The sequence below is a fragment of the Phascolarctos cinereus genome, unplaced genomic scaffold, assembly GCF_003287225.1.
Source record: "Phascolarctos cinereus isolate Bilbo 61053 unplaced genomic scaffold, phaCin_HiC Scaffold_4;HRSCAF=312, whole genome shotgun sequence".
NCBI lineage: Eukaryota > Metazoa > Chordata > Mammalia > Diprotodontia > Phascolarctidae > Phascolarctos > Phascolarctos cinereus.
In genome coordinates this window covers 82,982,534-83,003,362 of record NW_027555847.1, presented here as the reverse complement: position 1 = coordinate 83,003,362, position 20,829 = coordinate 82,982,534, and the positions used below count along the sequence as shown (strand labels likewise).

Below are 20,829 nucleotides of genomic sequence, written 5' to 3'. Positions count from 1 at the left end.
ATCCTTAGTCTAACATTCAAGACCATCTTTGTACTCTTCTATGTCTCTGCCAAACGAGGGTTACTCGTCACCCTCTGTATGTACCCCTTATTTCCCACCTTCGTGTCTTTAAAAAAATCATTACTGATAACCCTTTGTTTCTGCATCACCTACATTTCCCAGTGTATCTCTCTTTCCTTTCCCTTCCAAGAGTGATCTCTTATAACAAAGAATAAAAGAGGGAAAGGGATAAAACAGTTCAGAAACTAACCGACATATCAAAAAAATCTGACTTCATACGTTGTTTCATAGCCCGGATTCTCCACATCTGCCAAGAAGTAGAGGGCGGTGCCTTCTCTCTCTTCTTTGGGGCCTGCTTGGGTCGTTAGGATTACATGGCATTGTGTGGTGGTGTTCACTTCCTTTTGCATCAGATCATATGTGGTTGTCCATTCTTCCAAGGAGTCATCATTTCTGGCAACATAGGAACATTCCATTACATTTCTGTGCCCCAACTGTAGCAGTGCCCCAGGGCTGGGCATCTACATTGTTTCCAGGTCATTGCTGTGGCATGCCTCTGCGGTGCCTTTGTCCTACTTTAATTAAAACTTTCTCTGCCTTTCTTTCTGTATTTGTTCGCTCACCCTAACACATTGAATCCTTTATAGAAAGCCAATATTATGGGCCATATCTTCTAGGAAGCCTTCCCAGGTTACTCCAGTTATCTTTAGATGTCACACAGTATTTGGATTTCAGTTCTCCACTGCATTTATACAGACACTTAAAGTCCTATAGAAGTGTGAAGTGTGTCTTCCCCAGTGCCAAACATTTTCTTTGTTGTGTATATACCAGGTACCTAATAAATATTGATTGAATCAATCTTTCCATTCTGCTGCCTCTCCTTAGTAATTTATGGGCCTTCATCCCCTCATGCCTATCTAGTCTCCCTGCCCTCCCCACCCCTCATCCTAAACACACTTGCCAACCTAAGCTTCCTAAAACACTGGTGCTTTCTATTAAGTCTCCTGATTCTGTACAGCGTAAAAGTGTAAAGTCATCATCCTGGCATTCGATGCCATTCTTCCTCCCTCCCTCCAGCTTGATTCCCATTACTCTCCACACCAGTAAGCCTAGCTCCTCTTTGTGCCTCATGGATACCCTCCTCATGCCTGTCTTTTACCTTTAGTCACACCCTTCCTCCCTCCCCACCTGCCTGAAATTCACTTGGATTTAGCCTTTCCATACCACTCAAAACAGGGGGCTGAGTCTCCAAGCAAATATGACTCTGGTAATGGGTGTGTGTGTGTGTCTGTGTGTGTTTTTGAAGTCTAAGCTCTCACTGTGTACCCAGCCTTGGAGTTACAAATAAGTCAGAAGGAGGATACAGCTCCTGTCTGGGAGGGGTCACAATGAACATAGGGGGGAGTCAGGATCAAAGCCTCAAGAGGAGCCATCATGGGCCTGACCTGGGCCCTCTCCCCATGTGGAATTGACATGACCTAGGTCAAAACAAGGTTACCTAGAAGAGTTGATTTCATGAGAATCAGCAGAAATATTTGAGTGAAGTGTGGGTGGTAATAATATATGAATGATACTATTGTCAGTGCTGTCTTATTTTCTTGTTTAAAGTATGACCATATAGTTCGGTTAGATACAGGGCTAGGGAGGGTCTTCTTTGGTATTCCTCGTGGAGGCAAACACGCTGTAGAGGTTGATCAAAGACTTATTAAATCTTATTAGCATGGTACATGCATGAGACAGCCCTGAGGACTTTCATAAAATTATTTTTCTTGTGGATTTTATTTAGGTCTGTTTGGATAATATCATTACTACAGAGAAGGAGCTTGATACTGTAGAGGTGTTGAAAGCAATTCAGAAAGCAAAGGAAGCTAAGTACAAACTGAATAATTCTGATAAAAAGGTGAGTTTTATTTTGGCGGTGTTCTTGGAGGGGAGGTGGTGTGGGCATGAGGGGGCCCCAAGAATATTATGTCGACCTGGTGTGTTATAATATCTTAGTGCTACTTACATGGCCAAGGACAAGTAATTAGTTTTGAAATGAATGGCTCTCCTCATGTCTGTTCCATTCCTTTTACGTGCTCAGAAAGAACTTGAAAGATGCTGGGTGTTTTGTGCAGTTACCTCCTTCCCCATTCCCTTTGCTTGTTTTATGTCTGTTCTTCCCAATCTTTCTTTTCCCTCCTTCCCTCGTGAAATTACCAGGTGGGAGAAAAGACTTTGGAATTGACCTGCACAGCTAACTTACAAGCGTTGTTTGGTCTGTGGAAAGAGGGAAGACAGATTATGAATAAGGCACCTCCACTGAAGTAGTTTCGTGTGTGCTCGCAGTCCTTGGTGGTGCTAGGCAGCTTCTCCTTGTCTTTAACCCCCGCGTGCTTTCTTTATTAGATCAGTGAGGATTCCCGGCTCACTGCTGCCAGCTCCAAATCAAACTGTTCTTCTCTCCCTGTTCGTCCCTCTTCTCCCTCTCTGCCTCAGCTTCTCGGCCCCAGCCAAGGTAATCATGTATGTATCGTGCTAACAAGCAGGGCGGCTTCTGGGTACCGCTTCTCTAGGCTGTGTTGGAGAGATGGATAGATAGATGGATAGATAGAGCAAGCAGTTATTAAGCACCTACTGTGTAACCAGGCACTGTGCTAAGCACTGAGGAGGTAAATATAAGCAAACAACAGTCCCTGCCCTGGTAGGTTACATTCTAATGGGGAAAAACACATAAAAAGGGAGCAGCAGTGTGTTGTGGAGGTGACTAGGCAGTGGTGTGGAGGCCTGGCTCCTTACAAGGTAGGGTGGAGACTCACCTGTCCAAGCTGGGTAACTTGGGGTTAGGATTCAAGGTTGCTGGGAGGAGTGGGGTAGGGGTGGGGAATGATGGTTAGTGGGTAGGAAGCATGGTGAGATGGCCAAAAAGTTGATAATCCCTGGCAAGGTAAGGTAAAAACTAGTGTATTAGTGTCTGTGAAGGTTCTGGAAGGGAATGAGAGTCAATGAGGTGAAGAAAACCTAAGTGAACTAAATGTCCTCATTAGTACCTGCCATTCCACAGTCGTTTCAGAACCCCTTCCAGAAGAGTAAGGAGCACAATAGGAGAGAATAGGGAGCGTTTATATCCTCAAATCAATTCCCCCTTCCAGCTGAGGTCCTAGAGGCCTGCTCAGTGGAGCAGTTCTGATCACTCAGCTACACTGTGGGGAATATCACTTTGGGACCTGAAGCTGTCCTCTGCTCCTGGGGTATCAAACTGAAATAGAAAGAGATCCCTGCTGGCCACACACTGACTTAGAAAACCACAAATTAACATTATCTGAGGTGTATGGTATTTATATTGATTTTGTTAAGCATTTCTCCAAGTACATATTAATCTGGTTTAGGCCACACTGGGGAGTTTTGCCTAGGCTGAGGGTTTGATACTTCTGCTTTACAGAACTAAGAATTAATCTGTAGTAATAATTGAGAGTCAGCTGAAATATTAATCATTTGTTCATTGATTTACCCGGTTGAGAATTCTGACTATATAATTGGCAACAAAGACAAACTTTCCATTTCCATATATGTGCTTACCTCCATCCTGACTTGTAGTTTTAAACTTTTGCGTTTGTTCCTCTAAACTAGTGATCATCCTTTAGTTTTGTTAAAACAATGTGATGTGGCACCGCTAGGTGGTGCAGTGGATAGAGCACTGGCCCTGGAGTCAGGAGGACCTGAGTTCAAATCTGGCCTCAGACACTTGACACTTACTAGCTGTGTGACCCTGGGCAAGTCACTTAACCCCATTGCCTAGCCAAAACCCCCCCCCCCAAAACAAAGCAAAAACAACAACAATAAAACAATGTGGTGTCATGGAGAAAGAGCACTGACCCTACTGTGTAACCCTGAGCAAATCATTTTACTTCTGAGACTTGGAAAAATTGGGATGGGCCCTTCTGAGAACAAAATGAGATGATGAATGAGAAAGCGCTTTGTAAATTGTGAAGGGTTTTTTTTTTAACTTGGGGTTTCATCTTTTTAGGGAGATTTCAGTGATGAACTTTTCCTGCCTTTACATAGAAATACCTCCTCCCTAGCTCATCTCCTTAGAGTATTGTGGGCAGTAGGGTCACTAGGTGACTTGCCCAGTGTTGCTTAGGCAGCCAGTTTATGGGGCAGGGGGTCTTAAGCCCATGTGGTCCCAAAAATGAGGCCAGCTCTCCAGCTGCCTTTGTCAAGTATATGGTGCCATAGAGCATGGGAGATAATCGTTGTCATCACTGTGCTGTGGAGTTTTTGAAATATTTTTCATGACCAGTCAGGTAAATCCTCTCAGACTTGAAATACATTCTAAAGTTGAGTAAATTGAGTAGATTCTAGGAGAATTTCTGCTGAATTAGCAACACAACAGTGGGAAGATTCCAGTGGGAAAAAACCATGAGGGAAATTAGTTCCAGAGAGAAGCTGTCTTATAAACAGGAAAGAAAGCAGTCCATTTCTCCTTATGTCATTGTTAGTCTGTGGATGGGTCAGAATTTGGCTTCTCATGGAGCAGAGCCAGATGTTGAACAAGAACCCCACCGAATGACCTTGTTAGCCAAGTCTGATCGGTCACTGGGTGGCAGCTTGCCAGCTTGGGGACTTGGGGGTCAGGAACACTTGTCCCCACCTCCCTACCCTGGGAATGGGACTTAGATCACTCTCAGCTCTGGCAGAGAGTCAACTGTTAGCTCTATCTCTCACTCTTTTTATGATCTCTAGATAGTAGAGGAAAAATACATTGACTTTCCTTGCTCTCAGAAATTTCATAAGGTTTTTCTCAGTTGAAGTTCTTTTTTCTTGTTATCATTCTCAATATGTTTGTTTAGATAACAGAAAGTCAATTATCCTTATCTGCTTTACCCAATCTCTGAACTGTGCTTCAATCCCAAGAAAATGCTGACTCCTTTTTCTTACTGAAGTATGAGTGTCTAAATTTGCGTATGTTCAGGGCACACTTCCAACCCATCACTGGTTTTAGCTGACCCTGCATTAAAAGCCAGTTTTTTTCTCATTTATGAATAGCACCTAAAAACAGCAAGTTTCAAGAACTTTACAAAAATGAGTTGCTGGTTTAAATTAACGAACTAGTAACACCAGAATGGTTATTTTTCTTTTTTCTTTTTCTTTTTCTTTTTTTTTAAGTAGAGCTAGGTAATAGAACTTACTTTCAGACTTTTCCCGTGGGTCTCAGGATGTCTAATTCTTGATCTTAACATTCCACAGTAGCTGTAAAAAGTACATCTACTGATGTACATATCCTTATGTCCTATATGCAATTACATCTTTCTGTGCCTACTCCTGAGAACTCTTGGTATTGAGTGCATTTTGAATAAACCAAAGAGCTCCGTAATAGTGGCTTTGAAGGTTGGCCTTGCCATTATTTCTAAAGTACTGCAAACTGTTGATTAGGCCTGTGCATGGAGGGGGTGGAAATTTGTGTAACTCTTAGGCATGCATTCTCTAGGGAGCTATTTCCATGTTCTGTGGTTATACAAAGTAATCAAAATAGTGGAAAGAATTGAGAAATAGCAATGTTGTGGGGGCATTCTGTAAATGGAGGCTTACAGCTTTTCTTTTTGCTGTATTTATAACCTTTTTGTTTCATAACATGAAAACCAGGTATAGAAAAAGATTGGTGACTAGCTCAGCCCTCATTTGGTTAAGGAAAATGTGCCCTGATAGGATAACATTCCAAGTAATTTATCTTGATGTGTAACTTGACTAATGTAGGATTTTTTTTATAGATAATGTGGGATGTGAAGATCATATATTAGGTACCAGGAGGCAGCTTATGGGAAATGCTCTCTGAAAGGAGGTTCTCTTACTTTCCAGGTGTACTTTCTAAGAAGACATGAGTATTCTGGTGTTTAAATGTTGTGGGTAGTTGAAATTGACCACTTTTGTTAAGTTCTTATGACTTGCTATACTTAGAAGCATGCTTAGGTATCTTTACTTCATTCTCAGCTAATCTAGAAAATGTCAGGAATAAAATAATTTCCGGTTGTGCTGCTTTTATAAATGAGCCTCTGTGGTTTTTGAAAACACCATCTGTTTCCATGATACATAAATCAAAAGTAAATGTCACTAGGAAGCTGCTGCAGCTACTGGAAAGGCTAGTACAAAATGTTGTGAAAAAAACAGACCCCAAGTGGCAGGATCCCTCTGAGGCTCTGGAGCCCTCCCAGCCATTGAGGACTGTGACAGCCATATACACTCTTGTCCTTTTTTCAGATAAGCACTGCTCTGTCATTTATTGAAGGGGAGTGGGGCGGGAGTGGGGAGGGTAGTGTTCACTTGGGCCAGGAGTCAGCAAACTGTTTTAAGAATGTCTACATTAAACTTGTCATTAAATTATCTTAGATATGAAGACAATGCTGATTGGGCATGAGAATGATTAGATCTGTTAGTGGCACAAAATCTCTTCTGATGGGTTTTAATGACCTGTTGCTAACAGATGTTTCCTTTGGTGTTAGGACTATGTCCTCCATATTACTAGATAAATAATTGGATAGTGGTTTTTAATTTACTCTAATGATAATTAATCACCTTTTGTGGTTAACTCTAGAAATAATACATAGAAAAGCAGCCCTAGCGAGCAACTTCTCACCACCTGCTAGTGTGACTCCTAACGATCACTTGCTTACCCAGAGCTACTCAGAACCTGCAGTGTCTACACATAAAGGACAGGTAACTGTGTCTTTTGTGATGTTTGTTATTTGTGTAAGTGAAATCATTTTTAAAATATGAGATAATTTTGGAAGCAGAAACTGGCTTAGCTTCCAGCTGATCTCCAAGTAACCTCTTAACCATTTCCATTGTCTCTTTGAGTCTGACATTGTTTCTCATTCAGATTTCTGTGGTAAGCACTTGAAGACTAATAAACTATTGCTGTTCCAGTCTTAATGTAAGGGTCTCACTTAACTTCCGTCCTTAAGAGTTAATGTTAGATGAGGAAGTTTCCATTGACACAGCTAGAAATTAGCATTGATGGAATCATTTCATGGGGAAAATGTTCTCAGAAGTGTCCTTTGTAGAATGTTTCCAGAGTGTAGCCTGCCAGGACCAGAAACAAGACATCTCTGCTTACAGTTGGACACATAGTGGTGTTTCTATCTCTGGCTATGTTGCCTCAAGTGTCAGAGTCATAGCATGGCATAATTATTGTGTAACATTATACTTCTGCTTTGCTGCTGATGTGGGTTCCTCTGTTCAGGGAAAAAAAAGAGATGGTAGCAAAATCCTGTCCTTTTCTATCCATGCCATTGATACTCCTTATATGTCCTTTACTCTGTGATTCATCGTTTGCTAAAGATTTATTAAAAGCAATTCTTTGGGATATATGTGTATCTTCTTTGTTGCCAGATATTTCTCGGATCACTTTAGGCTGGAGCTATGCCAGATTTCTAGACTAGACCTTGCTCTCTGAAGGGTCTCAAACAAAAGAGAGATAAGATGGGGGTACTGAGTAGAACAGATGTATGCATGCAGTCATAGTGATTCAGAGAGAGCCTTGAGCAATGCTGGAGCCTTGGACCCAAAGGTAACAGAATTGAGTGAAGAGGGATTGCTTTTAGTATGTCGTTGACAACCTGCCTTCCTTCTCTTTTCAGGAGGCTTCTGTAATGGACTCAAGGAAAAACTCTGAGACTGACAATCCCACATGGTGAGGGGTGGCTAATAAACTCTGGCTTCGGTTTGGGTGGCTTTGATTAGGTACTGCTGAGTACCTAAGCACCAATAGCCAGTTGTGTTTGTTTTTGTTTTTTAACAAATAAAAGGTATGGTTTCCCAGGGAATTTTGAGTTTTCCCTTTAAATAAATCCAATTGAAAGTGACTATTATTCCTTTTCAAAAGTTTGCCAGCAGAAATCTGACTAGCAGCAGTCTTAAAGTGGCATGTCAGAGTATAGAAGAAAGCCATAAGCCAGATTTCATCCTTAAAATGAATTTCCTAAAACTGAATGTGTGGTATGTTTGCCACACTAGAACCATAGTGGATTCCAAATGATGGACAGCTTATGTTGGTTCTTTTAATCTGTCATTAGCTCTTTTTTTTTCTAGAGGTCTCCATTCTTTTGAACAGTGGTCATTGAAATGCTGGTTTTCACTTGCTTAATTTGGTTATAGTTTTTAGTGCTTTTTAGCTTTTCCATCTTTGAATTGTACATCTTGACAGATTATGATAAATTTTCTTAAAGGCTTATGTCAAAAAGTCTTGAGTGGAGGCAGGCATTGTAGGGCTGGTTAAGGTAATAGCTACATTAGCCGGTGTCCATTGGGGACGGCAAGCTTAATTGAAGGTCGTGGCCTTTAAGTTATCATCCCTACTGCTTCAGAAGAGTGACTCTTTTGCTGGCATGAAACCACGCTTTGGATAGTTTGGGGTGGCTTAGATAATGGGGCCGTGGATTTTTTGGGGTCCCCAGCTGTGCAGGGATATATCTCCATTTTCAGATATGCTGCTTTTAACTGAGAGTTTTTTCCTTTTAAAGTTTGGGCCACCCAGAGGATGAAGGTGCTGTGCTGCCTGAGCCAGGTAACATCATCATTTTGCCATTCACTTGCATAGCCTACACAAGCTCCAACCGGGATTTCATCCAGCACCTTTCTGCTGTGATAAGGCAGGTAGTGCAGAGACAGCCGCTTTCCTGGACTGAAGCAGCCAGCAGAAGGGGCCCTGGGAGTGACTCCAGAGACATTGATACAGAGGGTGGCTATTTTGAAATGGGACTTCCTAAGGGAGAGCCAGCTCTGGAGTGGAGCACTGCCCCTGATGGAGGCCCATCGACTGAGTACCTGCACATACTCAAAGTCCTCTGGAGCTTTTCCATTCAGGTTCACAAAGGAATCCGGCAATTTGCAGCCTGTTTAGTTCTGACTGACAGTGTAGTTGCTGTATTTGAGATTCCTCCTGAGGCATCCAAAGGAGACAGTCACCACATCCTTTCTGCCTTGAAGCTAGTGTTATGCTTTCCATATGGAGACCTTACAGAGTTTGGCTTTCTCATGCCAGAAGTGTGCTTAGTGCTGAAGGTGAGAACTGGTGGACACTGCTTGTGTCTGATTTCAGATGCCTCACATCTCCAAGAGTTTCATTCTTGTTTACACACCTGCTGTTCTCCACAGCATACACCTGTGGTAGGTAGTGCCGTGCTATATTGTGGCAAGGCAAGCTTGCAGGAATTTATTTGCCAGCTTATGGGATTTTACCACATTTCCTCAGATGACAGTGAGATAAAGGGTTGTTTTCCTGCATATCTTGTTTATGGTGATAAAAGTGATATTTGGCCAACCTTGGGCCACTCTGAGGGAGAGACAGAATGGGTTCAGCACAGCCTGCAGTCTCCATTTTGTGAGTCATCTGAACCAGGGCGGTCTGCACTTCATCCCTGCTGGATATTTCTAACACCTCAACACTTGAACATAGTAAAGGCAGATTTCAGTGCTTTGCCAGAAAAAGGAAGATACTCCAGTGACACCAGAAAGATCTTCAAACTGAGCCGGATTCCTCTGGCTTTGGTTCTGTTGCACCCAACCCGCCATTCCACTCAGCCTCAAGGTTCTTTCTCTGATGGCCATGTGCTTGAACTGCTGGTTGGATACAGATTTGTCACTGCAGTATTTGTCCTACCTCATGAAAAATTCCATTTTTTGAGAATCTACAACCTCTTGAGGACTTTCCTACAGGATGTGAAGACTATAGTTATCTTCAAAGCTTCCAAAAATTTGGAAATGGCAAGAAACCACCTCTTGGACTCTAATAATCTGCAGGCAGCAAGGTAATGACTTCCAGAACTCAGTAGATGTGCATAGTTCCGCATTTACGCTTTACTGATCCGCTGCAAGCCCGTCAGTGTTTCTCTTTGTTGTACAGTTTTATAGCTCATCCCCATCCACCAGGGTTGTGAGAGTGACCGTTAGATGGTACCCCTAATAGTGGTTTCATTCTTTTTCCAGTGTATAAACTGGCTTAAGTTATGAATGGCGTGTGTGTGTGATAGAATATGGTTCAGAAATTCACAAATTGTAATTCTTCCCCTTATTATTAGTGTTCACCAACAAATGATGATGGATGTGTGTGAATTTTCACAAGTAAGTTTGAATTTTAGTCATTCGTTTGACACAAAGGACTCTGGCTCAACACATTGTTAGCATCATTTTTTTTCTTTTTGGTGAGGTGATCGGGGTTAAGTGACTTGCCCAGGGTCACACAGCGATCAGCATTATTTTTAAAAGATGTTTTATTAGAAATATAACAGGGAGCATCAGTCTAAACACACACTTTCTGTTCCAGTTCATCAAGCCACTCTCTCAGTCTGTCCCTCCTCTGCCTCTTCATCCTTACTTACTTTTCTTGATAGTCTGTAGCATATGCTTCACTCTTTCAGTTGCGCTCTTCTCTCACCCCCCACTGCTAAGTTTTCTATGAACAGTGGTTTTTGCGGTCTCTCTTCCTCGGATTTGTCACTCTCCCTCGTGGTGTTGTGTTCCTTTATGTGAGTGTACCATGATTGACTTGGCAACTGCCCTTTTTGCATTCCACTAGTTTGCTTCCAGTTTGTTTTTAAAACTTATTTATTTGTGAAAACAATCTTGCTACAAAAATCTTGGAACAGCTAGCTCCTTTTTTGCTTGTTTGTCCTTGACAGAATTTTCTGAGTATAATTCCTGCTCTGGAATTATTTTGTCAAAGGGTGTGGTTTTTAAAAATACCTTATACTTACGTGAGCGCTTATCAGATTGTACTCCAAAAAGATTCTACAAGTTTGCAACGCCACCAGCAGTAAATGTATGTGCTTTTCCCTAACCCCACTAGCTCTGAGTTCCGTTGCTTTCAGTGATATTGGCCAATTTAAAGATATGAGGTATTACCTCAAAACCGAATTGACAGAAGTATGAACAGAGCTCATAGTCCGTGAACTTGCTGATTTTCCTTTTCTTTCTGTCTCACTCAGATTTCTGCCTCTGTTCTGAACTCTTAGCATGATGCTAATTATAGTAAGGCCCAAGTTACTTTAGAACTTACATAAAAGATCCCTTTGTACAAAGATAGAAGCCAGGATGATTTTTACCAAAATGCTCATGTGAGTAGTGTCCAGGGTGCTGTGAGGTTTTCAAAGTACCCACTGTGAAGGGCTGGTCGCTGGCCATCCCTCAAAGAACAAGAGAAGCCTGGAGACCGGACTTGTACTGGACATGGGCTCAAGTCTCCTCCAGTTTTAATTGTCCATGACTGAGATGTCAGATGATAGGAAAGCACAGAGAAGGGGTGGGATTATGCAACCAGTGTGTTTCAAAGCAGTCCTTCCCCGAAGCTAGTAAGCAAAGTCTTGGAGAGAAACGGTGTTCTTCAGTCAGAATCTGGCCTCTTGTATTGAGTTTCTTGGCCTAAATCTAAGGACTGTGCTTGATATAGCAACAGCCATTTATCAGGCACCTGCCGTATGCAGAGCTCTAGGCTGGCTGCTGTAGGTACAGAGGAACTAAAAATCCCAGTAATTTCTCTCTAGCAGTTTATAGTCTAGAATAATTCAGATTAAGTTCTAGTCCAGCTCTCATCTTTCAGACAAGGAAACTGAGGTCCACAGAGATCATAGAGGAAGCAGAATAATTGTTATTTGTACCCAGGTCAGTCTAACTGTATATCATTCCCTGTGACACACTGTCCTAAGACAGGCATCTATTCAGAACTAATGATTTGTGACTATGAGAGAACCATGCGTCCACCATTATTGATACCATTGGAATGTAGCCAGTTTAGAAGTGAATGTACATTGCTGCAATGGAATAATCTCAAATGTCCTTTCTTTTCTTTTCCCTCCTCCCCTTCCCCTTCTCTGGGAAAGCCTGAAAGGGTCTTATTTAAGGACTCTTAGAGTGATTTGGGGGGGGGGAGCCTTTGTTGGAGGATGGCTACACAGGTTGAAAGGAGTCTTAGAAAATCTGGGCCCAGGGTAGAGAAAGGACTTGTCCAGAGTCCCACAGCTGTTGGTAAAATCTAGATTACAGCAGTTTCTCCTGACTTTCAGTCTAGCCACTTAAGTTGTCATCTAGGCCTAAAATCTGAACTCCTTTTTAACTTCTCCCTCTCCTTCATCCCTCATGTCAAGTTATCAGATTTCTTAATTCTTCCTTCAAGCTGTCTTTGGGATTTATCTTTTTCTTTCCATTTTGCATTATTAGCACCAGAGTCTAAGCTCTCATTTCCTTTTGCCTAGAGTATTGCTTCAGCTTCCTCACTGGTCTTCCCTTTCTGGTCCATCCTCCATAAAGAGACCGGATTAGTCATCCAGAAGTACACATCCCTTCTTAAAAGAACCTTCAGAGATTGTTGCCTTTAATATAGTCTGACTTCTTCAGTCTGGCATTCAAACTCCTGTTTACTTTTTAGTCTAGTCATACCCGACTTCTAAGCCTTAGCTTCTACTGCGCTTCCCATGGCTATCTATGTAAAATACTGATTCCCAATGTTACACTTTTTTTCTGATCCATTCTCCCACCTGAAAGGCCTTTTCTCTTCCTTCCTCATAAAAATCCTACAAGCCTATTTAAAAACTCTCTATATCGGGGTAGCTAGGTGGCCCTGGAGCCAGGAGGACCTGAGTTCCTATGTGGCCTCAAGACTGAGACACTTTACCTGTACTAGCTGTGTGGCTGGGCAAGTCACTTAACCCCATTGCCTAGCAAACAACAACAACAACAGAACAATCTGTATACATCACAGGGGCAGGTGGGTGGCATAGTAGATACAGTAGATACAGCACCAACCTTGGAGTCAGGAGGACCTAATTTTTCCAAGAAATTTTCTTTGTTCTTGACCACTTACTGCCCATATCCCCTCACTTTGCCATCTAATTACCCTGTACGCTTCACTATCGCACTCCTACCTTCTCTGCCGATTTGTAAGGCCCCTGAGAGCAGTGGCTCTTTATACGTCCTCATTTTCCCTCGTCAGTGCCTTGCCCAGGGCTTTGTTGGGAGCTCCATCTTCTTCATTGACTTGGTAGCCTGTGGATATGTGCTGTAGTTTGTTTTCTACGCTAATTGCAAATTATTTTTGCCCATCCCACACTGGAAAGAATGTAAGAACAATTGCTGTAAACTAAGGTGATTCATTTGGGGGTAGGTGGCACAGTGGATAAAGTGCCAGGCCTGAAGTCGGGAACACTCATCTTCCTGAGTTCAAATCCAGCCTCAGATACTTTACTGGCTGAAGGACCCTGGGCAAGTCACATAACCCTGTTCACTTCAGTTTCCTCATCTGTAAAATGAGCTGGAGAAGGAAATGGCAAACCCCTGCAGTATCTCTGCCAAGGAAACCCCAAATGGTGTTACAAAGAGTGGTACGTGATTGAAAATAAGTGAACAACTGAGAATGAAGAGTTTTATAAGAACCTCAGGAGGCTAGTTGATATGCATTTTAAAGATACTAAATGAGCTACAAAGGAGAGGACGTTGGGATCTTAAAGAAGAGTCATTTGATGACTGTCAGCTGGCCTTCTGGATCCTGCTGCCTGAGGAGGCCCAGATGAAATAAGGATTTTTGTCCTCACACTTCAGTCCTCTGAAGTGTTCAGAGGTCAGAGTTTAACTTAGATCCCCTTGACACTGCATTCCTCATGGTTTTGAAGTTGGCTTTTACCACTCTAAGGCTTCAGCTGGAAACTTTTTTTCTGATGGTCCATGGTTCATTTGATCCACTTTTGTTGTGTTGTGGCCTTTGCCTCCTTATGAATAGAATCCACTTCGGGCACTTACCCATTCTTACTATCCGTCCTTAAACCTTGATTTCCCTGGGAAGCTGGCCTAGGGTTCTTAACACAGAAAACAGGGGTCTGGTCCACAAAAAAATTCCTCCTTCATTTTGAATATGCTTCATTATTTGGGGCTCACTTTCATCTAATGGTGACTTTTTTTGAATCTTTGTAGCTTTTCCAAGCCTCATTTGACTCTGTCCTCCCTGTACCCGAGTGAATTTCTGATGCAGAAAATGACTGAAGACAACCACATTCCTTTTTACCTGCCAGTTTCCTCATCTCTTCAGTATGTGGCTGGATTAAGGGGAAGTGCCATCATTGAGTTTTTCCATAACAATGTGGCTGAGGTATTGTACCCCAGTTATCAGTCTTGGCTTTTTGTCATGGTTGCCTTCTATCCTTGTTTTCCACAGCTTAGGGCCAGGCTAGGACTTGAATGATTTTCTTTGAATCATGTTTCAGAAGTTGTTGGTGATGGCTAAGATGAAGAACTTTGTCTTTTTTTTTTTTTTTACTCAAAGCTGCAGTCGTTAGAGCCCTTTCAGGGGTCACTCTAGGTCCCCAGTACTGACACTCTATACACCTCTCTGGCATCCCCTTCCTAGAATCCCATTCTTCTAAAATTTTCACCCAAGAAATTGATTCGTTCTTGCCGAGGTATTGATGAAAGTACTGCTTTACCTCTTCCCTATTCCTTCCCCCACCTCCATCCCCCAAAGACCCAAAAGAATATCTTTCTAGTGGTAGAACTGCAGACAATTGAGGCTGGCTGGTAGGAAGTTATTTTGGGACATCACTTCCCATCCACATGGGATAACTAATCATTTTAAATAAGAATGCCAACCTTGGCTCCCTCAATTGTGTCCCGTTAGTTCTCTTTTCAGGTAAAGCCTCTCAGTGGCACTGGAGAGTTAGGGGTAGGGGTGGAATGCTGTCAGGAAAAGAGACGGAAAATTGGGAGCACCTGCAGTGAGTGCAAATGCACAAGGCTTTTTTCTTTTCAGGTTGAAAATGAAGAGCTGAGACACCTCATGTGGTCATCAGTTTTATTCTACAAAACCCCTGATGTGGAAGTCACTGCCTGCGTGTTACTGACAACCAAAGCTGTGTACTTTCTGCTGGATGACTCCGTCCGGCACCATTGTGAGCCTTTGCTAGGTAAGAAATGGTGAGGAGCCACTTAGATGTCACCACTGCAGAGATGAAGATACTAGGAACCCCCAGGACGCCTATTTCCCTTTTCTTTCATTTCATTTAACCCTCCACACTTGAAAAGTCCTAGCCTAGCTCTCTCCAGATACAGCGATTTTTAACTAAAACCCAGCCTTACTTGCTTTTCACATGCCTCGAACAGTATGTGATGCAGCAATATTATATTTATATAATAAATTGGATTATTGACCCTGGCCACTTGGTCTAAAAGCCTTTTTACATATTGCACTGTTTGGTTGATTATGTTTTTGGATTGATTGGTGACCTCCAGCCATTGACTGGGCCATTCTGACCTTGAAAACTTGGTATGAAAATTTCTTTAAACCAACTGCTGCCTTCATTCTGAATGGGTGCTCGATCCAGGCCTTGCTCTTTGGGGGCATTGGCTTTTTAGAGTTGGACTCAAAGCCTCCTGGGACAGAGGTCATACGCACTGCTGCTGAGCACAGAGCTCAAGGGAGGTGTTGGTCAAAGCTGGTCTCATGGTGTAAAACACAGGCAGGTAGTCTGACTTCTGCCCCTGGTTGTCCTCGTGGCTGATTTTCCAGGGTGCAACAGCCATTATCAAGCAAGAGTTCATTTGATTTTTAGCAAAAAGATTTTATTCCAGTTCTCAGGGGCTGGAGTTGTGTTTCCTTCTGTGCAGTTTGTAAGGCACTGAAAATGTACTTTGCTCCTGGACATGGCTTTTCTAAAAGAGAAATGTGTTGTTATCCAAAGCACACAGACTGATTGGGAGGTGAGTTTGAAAAAGGTCTTTAGCCATGTACACAGGCCTACCTCTTTCTCTAGGAATGACTAATCTTTGTACTTTTTTTCTTTTTATGCACAGATTTCTGGAATCAGAGGAACTCTGATTATGACAATAGCCCTTTCCATCTGTCCCAGTGCTTTGTTTTAAAGCTCAATGACCTACAGTCAGTTAACGTAGGACTCTTTGATCAGTATTTTCGGGTTACTGGTGAGTGCCGTTTCTGCTGTGTTTGTTTGTAACAAACAAGTAGGTCTCTTCAGTTCTGACTTCTTATATATAGCCTCATTATTACATGTGCATTTTTTCTTTGTGCACGTATGGTTACTCTCAGCCAAGTAGCTGGGGAGGGAGGAAATGATCATGAACTTTTGGAAACAACAGAGGTTGCTGAATCTGCCCTTTTGAGCATAGTCAAAAGTCAAGAATTTCACCAGTGACCTGTCAGCAAGGAACCAAGTAAACAGAATAATAAACAGACAGACTGCATGAACCTCGGAGTTCCCTCTAAGTAGCATGCAGGATGTTTCTGGCTCACACTTCCTAAATATATTTTAAAGAGAGAAAGCTCAGCTTTTTCTCTAGGCCTTCCAAACCCATTCCAAAAAATATGTGTCAGCCTTTCCTGCCTTCAAAACTGCTGCCAGTCTGGCCCCTTCATATCCGACTTGTGCAGGATATCTCATCCTGTTGTTTGATCCCCAAAGACTCCCTCCTAAACAGGCTGTGCAGTAAAGAGCTCAGGGAATTAGGGGTGGGCATTTCCAAGTCAAGTAGCGTGGACTTTTGTCCTTAGGCTCTTCTGCTGATCACATTGTGACTTGTCTGACTCGAGACAGTTACTCCACTCATGCCTTCATTCAACACCTCATGGCCGTCCTCTCCTTGCTGGCCCGCACACCTTCCCCAGAACCAGTCGACAAGGATTTTTACTCTGAATTTGGAAACAAAAATACAGGTAAAGAAAAACTCCTATCTCCTCTTTTCCTTGAGGAAGTTAGCTTGGTGGGCTGATCTTCCTCACTTCCCTGTTTGGCATATGCGAAGAACAGACGGGAGCTGGCAAAGACATGGGTTTGGATCCTGCCCCTGATTCTTACAAGCTGTGTGACCGTGAGGAAGTTATTTAATTTCAATGAGTCTGTTTCCCCCTCTGCAAACTAGGACTGATAACTAGAAAGATAGCTGTCATTCCTGCTCTGCAGAGCTTCCCTGTCAGTCCCCATGTTGGAGCCCCTCGCGCATCCAGCTCACATGCCGCGAGCTTTCCCTGACTCCTCCAGTCCTCCCTCATCTCTCTAGCCTTTGGTCTCCTTGGCACGTGCTGTCTTGGTATGTCAAGAATCTATGATTTTTGTCAGTGTGGAAACTTTCTCCAGCGATGCAGATTGTAGCCCATCTATCACTTATGTTGCAAGACTTTACAGGGTCCTTGTTAGCCACCACACCAATAAACCAGCACAAACAGGTGAACTGCAATTTATTTATCCACTCAAGAGTGTGACTCATGCCATCAGTAGGCAGTGGGCCTCTCTCTCTCTCTCTCTCTCTCTCTCTCTCTCTCTCTCTCTCTTCTCTCTCTCTCTCTCTCTCTCTCTCTCCCTCTCTCTCTCTCTCTCTCTCTCTCTCTCTCTCTCTCCTCTCTCTCTCTCTCTCTCTCTCTCTCCTCCTCCTCTCTCTCCTCTCTCTCCCCTCTCTCTCCCCTCTCCCCCCCCCCCCACACACACAACTGTCAGACACAAAAGAGGACAAAACAGTTATGTTCCTCCCAAAATCTACTTTCTCAGAAACTCAGATGTTAAGTGACTTACCTATGGTCACACAGCAAGTGTAAAAGGCAGAATTTGAACCTAGTTCTTAATTACCATTAGCGAACAGTTACTTGAGCTCCTACTGTTGTCAGGTTTGATTTTCTGCTATATTCTAAGATTTCAGAGGTTTGGTTATTGTATCTCTTTCAGTGCTCCCTATGTGACAGGAGTTTAGTAAATGCTGATTGAATGAATTCATGGCTAAAGCCTCAGGTCCTCTAAGCTGCTCTGAGGGCTCTGAGGAGTCGTCGTTAATGAGGATTGCTGATCGGTCCTGTGGAGTAGGGTTGGGTTTGTTCATTCTATAGGTGGGAAATTGAAGTTCAGAGAAGCTGACTTGCTCCACATTAGGAGCAAGGACAGGAGCCCAGGCCTCCAGACTCCCAAGTTGACTGTTCTTTCCACTGAGCCACAATCAGGAATCACGGGGTTGCAGTGTGCCATTTGTCTTTGCAGGAAAGATGGACAACTATGAATTGATCCACTCTAGCAGAGTGAAATTTATTTACCCTAATGAGGAGGAGATTGGAGACTTGGCTTTCATTGTGGCTGAGAAGATGGACGACTTGGCCGATGGCCCAGCTCTGAATATCCTCCTCTATGTTTTGGCATTCCAAGTGAATCCTGTGGAAGGCACTTCTTCGGCCAGCAGTTCACTGCAGCCAAAGACGCTGATTCTGACCAGTTCAGGTTTATTCCTTTTCGATGAGGACCATGTCAGTTACCCACTGCCTGAGTTTGCCAAGGAGCCACCAAAGAAAGACAAATACCGGTTTGCTGATGGCCGGAGGATCCGGGACCTGGATCGGGTGCTCATGGGCTACCAGATGTACCCTCAGGCCCTCACCTTCGTGTTTGATGATGTACAGAACCAAGACTTGATGCAGAACCTGACCCTGGATCACTTTGGAGACACTCTTCTCGCTACCCAGGGAGCCCCGAAACCCGGGGCACGTGATGGGGGCAGGGAAGTGCAGTGGTACATCTTTATCCCAAGTGCTGAGAGCCGAGAGAAGCTCATCTCGATGCTCGCCAGACAGTGGGAGACACTGTGTGGACGGGAGCTACCCCTCGAACTCACAGGGTGACAGCCCAGCCGTTCCAGCCCAGGCTCATCCAGCCTTTGGCCTCCCTGGAACGCCGAGCTCCCTGTGGCTGCATCTTCTTAGATGTTCACTGGTTGGGGGCTTGGCTCTTTTCTGTTAACCCATTCTAGAGATTTTTACACTGAATATGTAAACATTTTATCGTGCTCTGCATCCTGGGAACCTGTATGAATTGAAAGGAGTCAAAACACTATGACATAGTGCTGTCTAGGGCTGTCTGTATGTCCACATTTGTTTCCTGTATATATCAGTCAACCCAAACTATTCCACTGTAAATAATGGTGAGAAAAGCACTCGTGATGTCAAAAAGTGTAGTGTTGTGTGTGAGAGCTGTATTTTATTGGGTGTGCTGCTAAGCATTTAAGTTAATATGATTTACAGACACTTTTACATTTGTCTTTTTATGAAGTGTCAAAATTGGTTTTTATTTTGCTGCTAATCATGAACCTCATAACAAAATTCACATTAAGGTGCCCCAGGTGTGGGGACGTCACTTTGGTGGAGGGGTTCCTGCCAGTAGGAACACAGATGACAAGTAGGGGTCATGACTGGCTGCGTGTGAGACCGACCTAGACCCTCCACCCTCCAAGCACCAAATGTTAATTCCCATCGCTTCCTTGCACAATACCAATAAAGTGGAATTTGACACAGTCTTGTTTTCTTGGGTCACAGTGCCTCAGGGAGTGTCCAGCATGTCTCACTGGGGAGAACAGAGGCTCTAAATGAACCTCCTTTGGTATTTATGTTCCTCCTGATCTTCTGGGTAGGGCAGGCCGATCCCCTCAGAAGTTGCGTCTAAATAACTAGTCACCTAGAACAGCCTAGAAAGGGGACTGGAATGGACGAGAGAAGCTTAAGAATAGCCCCTCTTCTCCATGTCCTCATTGTACTCTTGCTCAAAACTGCAAAACTCCATCTCATCATTTAAAATACAGGCAGTTCTCACTGTCCATAAGCAGATCATCCCTCAGGCCTCTACTTAAAGTGATTTTTACGTATGTGAATTTGGCCCATAGATGTGGGGGAGGGAGGGGAAAGGCAGAAAGGGGGTTGTGTGCCCATGGAGGGAGGGGGCTAGGACAGAGAAGCGAGAGCAGGAGGAGGAACACCGAGCCGGGGACAGACAAAGGTCTGTTAGCACTGGAGACCTCAAGCCATGCTCCTGATCTGGTAGTGGTAACAGTCTGTCCAAGTGTCTCGTTTTTCTGTTTTCACTTGGCTTTTTGGGGGGCTTTTTAGGGTTTTGGTTTTCTTTTTTGTTTGTTTGGGTGTTGTTGGTAGTGCAGTAGGCCACAGGGCCCCAAGCAGAAGGGCAGGAGCAAAGAGAGAAAGCACAGTATGGTATGGTCAAGTTAACATAGTGTTTTTTGGGAATGTGGATTACTTTCAGGATTTTTTATGTAGGGTAAAATTTACATAATGCAAATTTATGTAAAGTCAAAACTAACTGTACTTGGAGCACTTCAGGGATTCATGACTTCATTAGTGCAGGCATACCTCCCCTGAGGCAGTTCATAACCCCTCTTCCATCATCCCCTAGCACAGGAGCTCTTAACTTTGGGTCCATGAACAATTTTGTATTTCAATACAGTTTGTTTCCTTGGCAATTCTCTTTTTTAAAAATATTCTGAGGAGGTGTCCGTGACACAAGGGTTAAGACACCCTGCCCTAGGAATTGTTTGATAAGTTGCCTCAGATGAAAAACTCCACCCTCCTCATGCCACTGACTCCAGCCATGCTATTCTGATGACACCTTCCATGACTCCCTACTTAAAGCCTTTCCAGCTTAGCCAGACTTCAGAGTCAGAGCATCTCAAGTCATCTAGTCTGTGTGAGTCTGAGATCCACCTTCATAGCCTCTGAGAGTCCAGAGCTGTCGCCCCCATGCCACAATGAGGCGAACTTTCACATAGGCTTACAAAGGGTCTTTGGCTTTATAAGCCAAATGATGACCACTTTTCACAAAGGCATAAAACTAAGAGCCCACCACCCATCCTCCGATCTGACTTGGCCTGACCTGAGGCCTTCCCTCGAGATTCAGGGAAGGCTCTTCTAAGCTGAAAGGACTTCTATCCTTATGCTTTGAGCAAGAAGAACCTTAGTCCAGTCCTGTTCCTCTGCTGTCTGCTACTCACTACCTATATGACCTTAGAAAGTCCTTCAAACTCTCAGGTTCCTCCTCAGAA

The 20,829-nt window shown here is 43.4% G+C and overlaps 1 protein-coding gene across 9 annotated transcripts in view; it reads left to right on the top strand.

Annotated features, from left to right (window-relative positions):
- Positions 1-19,294, top strand: part of NISCH (nischarin) — a 46,456-nt gene extending 27,162 nt beyond the window's left edge. Inside the window, exons 12-21 of one of the 9 annotated variants that reach the window (XM_020971474.2) lie at positions 1,787-1,900; positions 2,389-2,497; positions 6,572-6,693; positions 7,617-7,669; positions 8,499-9,785; positions 13,936-14,110; positions 14,768-14,921; positions 15,808-15,936; positions 16,523-16,684; positions 17,994-19,294. In XM_020971474.2, coding sequence (XP_020827133.1) covers positions 1,787-1,900; positions 2,389-2,497; positions 6,572-6,693; positions 7,617-7,669; positions 8,499-9,785; positions 13,936-14,110; positions 14,768-14,921; positions 15,808-15,936; positions 16,523-16,684; positions 17,994-18,625 — 2,937 coding nt within the window. In that variant the 3' untranslated portion in view covers positions 18,626-19,294. Of the gene's footprint in view, positions 1-1,786; positions 1,901-2,388; positions 2,506-6,571; positions 6,694-7,616; positions 7,670-8,498; positions 9,786-13,935; positions 14,111-14,767; positions 14,922-15,807; positions 15,937-16,522; positions 16,685-17,687 lie in introns of those variants that run through there. The other 8 variants (XM_020971479.2, XM_020971477.2, XM_020971475.2 and 5 more) reach the window with 8 other exon arrangements.
- Positions 19,295-20,829: the final 1,535 nt, after the last annotated feature.